This window comes from Ctenocephalides felis, unplaced genomic scaffold (assembly GCF_003426905.1).
Source record: "Ctenocephalides felis isolate EL2017-DRISC unplaced genomic scaffold, ASM342690v1 CF-g0.4_SCAFFOLD_03573, whole genome shotgun sequence".
Taxonomy (NCBI): domain Eukaryota; kingdom Metazoa; phylum Arthropoda; class Insecta; order Siphonaptera; family Pulicidae; genus Ctenocephalides; species Ctenocephalides felis.
In genome coordinates, this window is record NW_020539727.1 from 11272897 (window position 1) to 11284228 (window position 11332).

The 11332-nt window shown below is 29.5% G+C and overlaps 1 protein-coding gene across 1 annotated transcript; it reads right to left on the reverse strand.

Annotated features, from left to right (window-relative positions):
• Positions 1–897: 897 nt before the first annotated feature.
• LOC113389101 (arginine/serine-rich coiled-coil protein 2-like) lies at positions 898–7354 on the reverse strand. Its single transcript, XM_026626159.1, has 6 exons — positions 6745–7354; positions 6125–6673; positions 4315–4753; positions 4190–4250; positions 4081–4125; positions 898–1754 (listed from the first exon to the last, which is right to left on the reverse strand). The coding sequence occupies exons 1-6, from the start codon at positions 7038–7040 to the stop codon at positions 1009–1011; spliced, it is 2136 nt and encodes a 711-aa protein (XP_026481944.1). The 5' UTR covers positions 7041–7354; the 3' UTR covers positions 898–1008.
• Between the last annotated feature and the right edge of the window lie 3978 nt (positions 7355–11332).

Consider the following 11332-nt stretch of genomic DNA (forward strand, 5'->3'; position numbering starts at 1 on the left):
AGATAATAAATTATTTCTAAAATAACTGAATATTAAAAGTAATTTGGAAAACAAATGAAAAAGGTTAATAACATGAAATTCAATGCTAAATATTTATAGAGATAAAGCAGTAAATATAAAGTAATATGCAGTTACTTACTTTTAACCATAACTTTGTATTAACTGTTCTTGTTTCTATATATTTTAGCATCAAATTTTATGTTATAAATCTTTTTCGTTTATTTTCCACATTATTTAGTTATCATAATTGTTCTGGAAATATGTTATTATTTTACCATGTAATTTTTTTAAATGTAGCACTGAGGATGAGAAGACATTCTTCTTCAACAATTTTTTTTTTATTATTTAATGGATGTCTGAAAACATTTCATCTAATATCTTTCAGCATTTGAAAAACCTCATATATATATATATATATATATATATATATATATATATACTGACGGATATATATATATTTACAGGATACTGGTGATCAAAATACGATGGTTTGCTGAAGAAACCATACCTCTGAAATGAATTCTGATGTCCCGTGCATTGACCCAAAAGCAAAGGTAAAAATTTGAAAAATTCCATTTTGACCCATTTCAGAGTGCCCCAATCGCGTCCAAATGCATAAACAACCCTCACTATCTTGGAAAGGTCAATCCACCCATGCCCGCTGTTCGCCCCCCAGAAAGGTTTTTCAAAATTTAACCCTCATCTTTGGGTCAATGCACGGGACATCAGAATTCATTTTAGAGGTATGGTTTCTTCTGCAAAGTATCTTATTTTGATCCCTAGAATCCGAAAATCATATGTGCCCAAGTGATCTTAAAATTGTGTTCTGAAATAAAAATTTATAAAAACATTTAATTCTTAAAAATATTAAGTATATTTACAGGACCTGCCAAATGCAAATCGGTTCATTACAACTGGTCTTAAATGCTAATAAGTTTGTAGAAAACTACTTAATAAATCATGAATGATTAAATGAAAAATTTAAACTGAATCTTAATTATCTATTATTTAAACCTTTTTTCCGCCTCTTCTGCTCCTGTTACGTTTTCTTTTACTATTTCCTGGGCTACCTATAATATTCTGATTAGGATTTCGTCCATTTGAAAAAGGAAAAGTCTGTCTCAAATCCAGTTGTGCTGGATCGAAGTCTTCAGAAAAATCCATGCCGTCTTGAGCATTCAAAAGTTGGCAAGGATTCATCAGTCCCCTGTTCAAAGGGATATTGTTTCTGGAAGGGTGAACATTTTGAAATCTGAAATCGCGTGGATTTGTTTGTCTAAAAGTATTTGGTTGGGGTCTATCATCAAATCTTGTTGTAGATGATTCGTTGGATAAAGTTCTAAGTTCTTCCACATTGACTTGGCAACCTTGATCTACCATCTTTGTCTCTTTACGAATTTTACAGTCGAGACAATCATATTTGTCAGTCTGTACAAACTTATGATATTTCCCTGGAACTTGTGTAGGCGCTTCTGATGTCACCGTTGTATTACTTTTGAAACTGTCATTACATTTAATATTCATCGTTCTCATGTAGCTTCGAATTCTTTGTGTTTTATTTTTTAATATCGCTTCTGGCATTGTTGTAAATCGAAATCTGGACACCTTTATTTTTCGTAGCGGGGAACAATATTGTAAAGCAGGATTTATTATTCTTTGAAAGTCTGCATAACGTTTATCATTGTAAATAAATTCTTTTGGAAACCTTTCCAACTCATTGAGGTAACTTAATACCTCATTACAGCGAGATAGAACTAAAAATTAAAAATTATAATACTTATAATATCTGTAATTGTAAAAATTAAATTAATAACAGAATTCATTTCATGCATTTCAGTTTCTAAAAATGTATTTTACTAACTTTCAGAAGGAGAAGTTTGTTTCATAAAAAAATCCGATTCGCTAATTTTATGTTTTTTCATAAATGTGTGTTTATAAAATTGTTGAAGTAAACTTCTTTAGGCGTACAAATGCAACGGATATGTGTTACGCCAAAACTGTACGTTATTCGCTCTCGATGAAATCACTTCAATACGGGTCGATTGTGATTAGTCGTCGTGTATGTGAATAGAGATATGTCTTTGTATGCGTACCGGCATCAACGTTGTATGCGTACCGATATCGACAAGGGTATTAGCATAGACAGATAAAAATTTTAAAGTTACATCGTAGTACAAATCTTGATTTAATGAAAAATGCCTGATTCAGAAGAATATTTCACCCTATTCCTTAGAAATTATTTCTATATTATTCGTAGTTTCTATAAATCTTTGAAATTATTAAAATGGAAAATATTTTTTAGGCAAGACAGATATTACAGCTGTTTAAAGAATAAGATTATACCGCCAGCGAAAAAGTAACAAAAATACAAGCAGTCAATGAATGTATGTTAATTTTAACTACATGAAGTTCTTCAAACACAATTATTACATGATGATTGAAGATGCGAAAACAATATTTGTTTAGGCGTTGTTTAACATAGTCCACTGTATGTACGAATATTATAGAATTTATTAATCATCAATTACTTCATTTCTATAGGTGCTTCTGATGTCACCGTTGTATTACTTTTGAAACTGTCATTACATTTAATATTCATCGTTCTCATATAGTTCATTTCTAAATGCTAATTACAATGACAGACTGATCATGTCATATTTGAAGTATGACTTTAATTACATTATTGTTTTTAATTATTACACATGTTTTTAATACTATTATAAATATATAATTTATAATTTATCAGTGTACAAATGTGTAGAATGGTTGACACTAATAAATGTGAGCATCACGAGTGTTACCATATTTCTAATAAACAATATTAAAAATTGTTATATGATGTATTATTTTTACTTAAATGCCATCTTGTACACTAGCAAATAAGTTTTACTTCAATCGCGTGTCAACCTTATGCGCACCCTTTTTTTTTGTAGATTTTTATGAAGCTTGTTTTTGACAATAGATATCTTATAGAACATACTAAAATGTTACCGCCCTACGACAAATAGTTTAATGTTAAAAATTCATCAAAGTTTGAGAAAATATTATAGTCAAAATTTGTGTCAAAAGTTGTTTTTGTGATGTGATGAGTCAAACATTATCAATTCATTAACATTTAAAATAATAAGCGACAATTTTAGGGCATAAAAGCACGTGTCTGTGCAATATAGTTAATATAATTACAGAAAATCCAAATGTGTTTGAGAAAATTCTATTCGAAATCGCAATGTTTAGATTTAATGAAAAACGATAATTTTATTTATGAAATAAACAGTTGAAAATTTTATCTAAATATCTAAATTTCAATTTCGATTGATTAAGTCATTTCTTACACATTTCGGGAAGTTCATGTAAGTTGCCTCAAGGCAAAATACCAATACCAACTAGTTTTAATTTTAATTCAGGCACATTTAAAATTTCTTGACCATTTCATTATGGTATGGGAAATTCCAGCACTTTGCTTGAAGGCACGATGCCACGCACCGCTAGCCAAATTTGATCTCATTCGATTCAGAATGACTTGAAACGTCCATAAAACATCAAATAACGAAGATTTTAGGGCAAATATATATTAATATTAATATATATATATATATATATATATATATATAATATAAAAATAAAATCTAGATGCTAGTGGCATTTTGTTTTCAGGCAAATTGCTTGTACTTACTGACTTGTGTTAATTCGATTCAAAATGACTTGAAACATCGAGAAAACAAAATTAGCAAATAAGATGTTTAGGCAAAAATAAACTTCTCTTTCTGAAAATTACTACATGTAAATGGCATTTTGCCTTCAGGCAAATTGCTTGTACTACTATTAAGATTTCTAAACGATTTATAAGTAAACCGAGTTGCTGTAGATAGTCATAAAGTTTTTTAAAAAAAATTACAATCATCAAGCTAATTATTTTCAACATAATGTTCACCAACCCTTTCCACTCGCGAATTCCGAAATTAATATGAATTTTGCCGCCGGAGCGAATTATATAATATAAAAATATTATTTTCGCTCAAAACTAAAATATTTAAACAACTTAATTACCTAATATAAGTATCAAATAAAACAAAAACTTACTTTTAACTTTATTTTCCACTTTGCCTGTGTCTTTGTCTGATGATTCTGTAAAAAAGAAATATACAGTAATGCTGATGATTTGTTATTACTAAATAAATATTATACTGACCTATGCGCTTTGCTGACATTGTTAAAAATTCAGACAATGATAATTTCTTTTCGGCAAACAACTAAAAAAAATATTTAAAATAAATTAGTGTATCAGTATCATTTTTATTTAATATTGTCATTTACCTTCTTAGCATCGATCTCCACTTTATTTCTAGCAACCTGAGCTTTATTTTCTACAACCGGTTCATTTTTGATCAAAGACTTTTGTTCTGGTATTGTTGGCAAGGCTATGTTTGCATTCTGGTTAAAATTATATTGTAAATTCTGAACCGGCATTAGATTTTGTCCTGGTACATTGATCTGAGCATTATTCATATACGTTGGAGTCATTTGCATGAATTGTGGGTTGATAGGATATGGTTGTTGGGGATAGTATTGAAAAGGAGGCATTTGTGGAGCGCAAGTAACTGCAGTCATGTTATACTCTGATTCGAAGGTTTGATTTGGGCTGTACATTACTGGTTGAGTATTAATTTTAAGTTCTTTAGCTGCTGATGAAGTTGGAATATTTAATAAAGGATCTTGGCGACGTATATCGAATTTCTGGCTATCAATAGCATGTCTGAAATGATACATACAAATGCAAATTATATTTATAGACTATAGTAAATTTCAAATTAAATTACAATATGATTTTTAGTGAATTCACATTGTTTCCTTGAGACAAAGTTTCATTAACAATTTACAATAAATAATAGAGCAATATCCAAATCCAAATTTATAATACATTTATGATGAATGAAGTGAGATAAGTAATTTTCAAACTTATAATTTAATATTCCTTGCAAAAACTGCATCAATGGTAGTTCTAGTAAGATTAATATATTTATCGTACAATATTTTCAGACAATCAATATTCTTTACAGACAATATAGTGCATGTAAGTGCATGTTTTCAGATAATTTACAAATTTTTCCAACAATTTATAAATTTTAATACAATTCTCAGCATTTGCATAAAACCTACAACATTTTCAGACAATCTGCAAACATTTCAGACATTCTTCTACATTTTCAGGCAATCTGCAATGATTTCAGACTATCTACAACATTTTCAAACAATCGGCAATGATTTCAGACTATCTACAACGTTTTCAGACAATCTGCAATAATTTCAGACAATCTGCAGCGATTTCAGACATTCTACAACATTTTCAGACAACATGCAATTATTTCAGACATTCTACAATATATTCAGACAATCTGCAATGATTTCAGACATTCTACAACATTTCCAGACAATCTGCAACAATTTCAGACATTCTACAACATTTTCAGACAATCTGCAACAATTTCAGACATTCTACAACACTTTCAGACAATCTGCAACAATTTCAGACATTCTACAACATTTTCAGACAATCTGCAATGATTTCAGACATTCTACAACATTTTCAGACATTCTACAACATTTTCAGTCCATCTGCAAAAATTTCAGACATTCTACTACATTTTCAGGCAATCTGCTACAATTTCAGACAATCTGCAGCGATTTCAGACAATTGGCAAAGATTGCAGACCATCTACAACATTTTCAGATATTCCACAATGTTTTTGGATAATTTGCAACGTTTTAAGACCATCAACAACATTTTCTGGGCAATCTACAACATTGGTAGACCACCTTTGACATTTTAAGGCAATCTACTACGTTTGCAAACAATCTACAACATTTTCAGAAATTCCACAACGTTTTTGGTTAATTTATACTTTAGTATAGAATTTTTTTAAATGAAATCAACTAGATTTTTTTAATGAAAGAAATTTCAGGAATGTTGTAAATAAATTAATAATAATATTTCATTATTCTATTCATATTTTTAATAATTAATAAAGTAAGAAATTAATTAATAATAATTAATGCATTTATGTAAATAGTTTGAATAACAAAGGACATATCACCAAGACTTTAAAAAATTCCAAAACATATTTACCTTTTTTTATGATGATCTAATTCAGGTGATATAGAAAAGCTATCCAAACTTCGTCTACTATGATGCCCCCTTCTATCATCATCATCTAATCTAAAAGCATCTTTAAAATTCCTACGTCTTCTTGAAATTGACCTGGACCGAGATCTACGTCTAGATCTAGTTATTGATAATGATTTGGACCTTGTCCTACGCCTAGATCTTGATCTATTTCTCGACCTAGTTCTTGATCTAGATCTATTTCTATTTTTTCTTGATACATCATAATAATCTTTGGATCTTGATCGAAGCCTCAATCGCCTATCTCTGGAAGCAGATCGGCGTGATCTCATGAAGTGATCTCTTGATCTTCTTCTTCTGTGTGAGGGTGACCTTTTGCTGCGTGATTCCTGTGATGCATTTGAATGCTTTGATTTAGATATTCTGTCGTAGTAAGAAGTTGGTTTTTTGGTTTCATTTTGAGGAGATGTCCTGAGAGGTGAGTTTTTGTATTTTCTTACTGGAGCTTCAAACTTTCGAAAAGGTGACCTTTCACTCTGCCTGTTCTGAAACCTAAAAAAAATCAAACAATTAGTAAAAATATGTCACTTACTAATGAAGATTTTTTATAATTATATATCAACCTGAGTCTCTCTCTATGTCGACTTGAACTTCTATTTCTAAGTGCATCAGAATCCTTTTCTAAACTTTCCTCAGCTTTGTCAGTACCATTCGAAGCAACATTATCATTCGAACTCTGATTGTATTCATCTATAATCTTGCAATCGTCTAAGTCATCTATAACAATAATATCATTTTTGGGTGGCAAGCTTTCTAAAGGTGGTTCCCAAGAATCAATAACATTTAGGCCTTCAATAAAGTCTGCATTTGAAAAATCATCAAAGAAGTCATCAGGAACATCTTCATATTCATCATCCATATTTATTTGATTATTTTAATACTAAATTGGACTTGTAATAGACATAAGTTGGTCGCGTGTTTCACATTATGAATACAAACAAGCAATTATTTATAATCTAAAGCTTTTTATTATTAGTTTAACCAAAACTTGTCACAATGATATATTTTGCTGTCTTAGCACAACATTTGTGAATAGCACTAGCATGTGTACTTTCACCACATTGTCGATTGATATATAATTCTAAATATATAAAAATGTAATGAAAAATGACATTTATCAAATATATTGCCAATTCAACACACATTTAATGGAAAAAAACAATTTTTCTTTAAAGTAACAACAAATACTGCGAGAATAATGACAGCGGCATGCATTGCCAATATGACAGATGCAACATACGAAAAAATGAGCGTAAAATTAAATTGTTTCGGTTAGGCATTCGAAAATCAAATACACTAGTTCTAAGACATTTGTAAATAATTAATTATATCACTATTATATGTAAATATATCCCAACCTGCTTTTAGAAGTTTCTGTAACGCATCTAATAAATATGAACATTGAATTTTTCGGTCCATGACTTCCACTTTTTACTTTTAATAGTAATGAATAAACATTTATATTTATAACATAACCTTTTGATTAACAACTAATACAGAATCTTGTTACCATGCCTACTGCGGAAAAGATTAGATATTACACAAAATAATTTTTTTTCTATGGGTGAAATAATATTATAGTACAAATTATTCATAATACTCAATAACATTATGACTATAGATGATATTATTATAATAATTAACTACAGTGAGATCGATATTTAAATTTTTGGTTTGAAATTTGCGCTCTTGAACAATTTAGTTTTTCGGTTTGAAGTTCGCGCCCAATCAATTTTTGCGCCATTTATCACTGTCACATTTAACAAATATGGCGGGTTTTCCTTCAGTTATTTTAAAATAATAAAAAAAATGTGAGTGAACATACATATACAAAAATATTGTATAACAAACTATAATTATTATAATCTGCTCTTCTGTGCCGTAGTTTTAATATTTTATAAACTTATTATTTTTAATTATTAAAGTGTAAGCTAAGAAAGATGTGTTTAAAAAAAACCTGTTAATGGCGTTCCTTCCCGAGGAAGAAGTCAAACTTTTTAATTTGGAAATAAAAACTGTACGAGGTAAAAATTAATTTTTAGACTATCCTATTTTGTTTGTTTAAGACTTGTTAACATTATAAATTCTGCTCTAAAAACAACTCACAGTTGAAGGCATCCTTTAATTTCCAATCTGTATCATTTACTCCAAATCTCTAACATTTACTATTGGAGGAATACTATTGGAGGATAATATAGTTTTTAGGTAATTTATAACGTTTTCAGTTAATATACATTTCCAAACAATATACAAATTTTCCAGATAATCTACAAAATATTTAGATAATCTACAAAATGTTTAGATAAACTTTACCAATCGGTAGTAGTAGTTAAATGTTTGAATTGGTTGTTAGATCTTTCCTACTATTTATAATTTCCAATTTAAATTTGTTTTCAAAATTAATAATGTTTCTGTGATTCACATTACAGTCACAGGATTCACACAATTATCAAATTCTTCACCAGTTACATTTTGCAAACAAAGTTTGTAAACACGCAGTGGATATAAATGAAGAATTTGCAATAAATGATGTAATATCCCTTATTTTTTTTATTGATCTTTAATTTTGTCTGTGTAATTAATCGCTAATCTGATGATTTTTGTTCTATGCTGATAACAAAGGCAAATGAAATTGTTTGCCTTATGATTAGTATTGTAATTTGTCTTATATTTATTATTTGACTCAAGGCAATTTATGCATTTTTCTATATCCGTCTTACAATCTTTGATGTAATGCTCTCCTGTGCATATTGAACAATCAATTTTGTTTCTACACTCTATTGCTCTATGTCCATAGGCCTGACGTTTAAAGCATCTTAAGATATTTAGGTCTTCGACAATATATAATATATACTATATAATGATGTAACAGTCATCTCTTATGACTGTATATGATAAAATACAAATGACAATTGGAATAAATTTCTTCACAGCTGGGTTGTCCATGCATTTTTCAGCACATGTCTCCAATTCTTTTGGATGCTGAAATGGTCACACCAGGATTACCCAAGTAGGAGCTTTTATAACTTAATGTGAAGTAGATTAATGTATTTTTCTGATTGTGATAGGATAGCAATTGAGCATTACAAATTTTGTTATATTATAATCTTGGGTTTTAATCAAAATTTTGTGTAAAAACAGCAAATTTAATTTTCTAGTTAGCCAGTTGACTAATATTTAATTTAAAAAAACCAATGGGGATTGAATCAAATCATTTACCTTGTTCTGATTACAGTATTCTACATGACTTTGCACCAAATTGATTGATATGCGACTATTCTCTTGGTAAAACAAATAAAAATACTCTATAAAACACCCACGGTTGAATAACAAACAACCCACTAAACCAGTTACGTAATATTACGTAATTTTAGTGTAAGAAATATGTAATCTACATTACGTAATAAGATATTACGAAATAATTACAAAAATATTACGTAATTTACCTGCAAAAAATATTACGTAAGAAAAATGAGGATTTTATTTCATACTAGCCGACCCGACAGACTTCGTCCTGTCAAAAAAAATTGTAATGTGGCGGTGTTCTGTTCCTACCTTTTTTCTATTCTTTGCAAAAAATTATCCTGAACAGAAAGGTTACCCTGGTAATAATTCGGTGTGAATTAAAAATAATTAAATAAAACACTATAAGCATTTAAAAGTAAGTAATTTTAATCATGTAAATCATAATTCAAAAATCAGTTCAAATTTTATTGTAGTGCTTTGTGATGAACGATGTTGTTTGTTTGATTACCTGGCGCATAGACAAACAAATCTGATGGTTTTCCAATACGGGAGCAGACAACATACAATTTTCCATGTAAGAAACATGGGTTTACCAAAATAATATCACAAACACTTAATGATACCATAAACGCACTGGAAACTGTAGTCGTTTAATCTCAAATGGCACATCAGTCGAAATCATTGGGATGCACGGTGCGAGAACATCTTCTGCTTTAAGTATAGTATAATATGTAAATGTAGTATAATCCTTTCAATATAGTTGCTTCCATCACGTTGTTTGATAGTTTTTTTATCGCTAACCTTGTGCCGTTGCAAAGGCGCGGTTGGTCAATATTTTGCAACATTATAATTGCCGATCCAACCTTTAATTGAAGATTGTGAGGTGACAATCCTATCAAAATCCAGCGAGTTTAAAAACTCCGGTGGATCGTCTTGGTTAGTTGCCGAATCAACTGATTCGCCTGTAATTTGTTCTTGAATTTTGAAATTTAATTTATTTACATCAATGTTTTGGCTGCCAATATAGCTGGTTAATTAATAGAAAGATATTTCTATGTTTATATAAATATATTAAAAATTAGATTATCAAAAACTACACAAAATGTCATGACGTAGATCATTGTTTTTTCTACAAATTTCGTTGCCTACTCGATTAAAAAAGAAAAGGGCTGTTTTTAAGGTTTTTCCCGGCAATTATTCGATTTTTTCTCGCCGTAAGAACCATCCTTGGACATGAACGAACATTTTAAAAGAAGAATTGTCCAAATTGGTCCAGGCGTTGTTGAGTTATGCGCTTACCAACACATTTTGCGATCCATTTTTATATATAAGATATATTACATAAAGATCGACAGCTCGTGACTTTTCGGAATATTTCGTTTCATGAGCGAAACTGTCAACCAATGAACGGCCTTAAGCGACATAAGTACCGTTAATCCTGCGAGGCAGCCGCCGGCCGCCGGCCGCTAGCCTAGGCTATGATGCCAAGTTAACAAGTTATCCTGAAATGCATTATGGGAGCCATGTGTTTTAAATTAAGTGTTGTGTTTTGTAGTGTCTAATTAATATTTTTAATTTGCTAATTAAATGTGAAAGTGATATTAAATATGTGAAAATATATGTTTATAATAAATGTATTTTAAAGGCTCTTAAATTACATGAATTACTTAAATCTTTACTCTAAAACGCTCCATTAACCTAAAAATTGATTGTGTGTGTTATTAAATTTTTTTTTAATAATAATTAGATATATAAATAACTTCTATTCTATTCTTCATATTCTAAATATTATTTTATTGTTAATAAAAAATCAGTGACAAATTATTTATAACAGAATCACTTGACCTTTTGAAAACCATTTGCTTTGTGTAAGTATATAAAAAACATATGTATTAAAAGTTAAAT

Excerpts from the sequence above, each read along its gene's own strand:
- LOC113389101 (XM_026626159.1), bottom strand. The coding sequence starts at position 7,040 with ATGGATGATGAATATGAAGATGTTCCTGATGACTTCTTTGATGATTTT. Across the intron at positions 6,674-6,744 it reads CGACATAGAGAGAGACTCAG|GTTTCAGAACAGGCAGAGTG; the intron begins GTTGATATATAA and ends GATTTTTTTTAG. Across the intron at positions 4,126-4,189 it reads AATGTCAGCAAAGCGCATAG|AATCATCAGACAAAGACACA; the intron begins GTCAGTATAATA and ends TCTTTTTTACAG.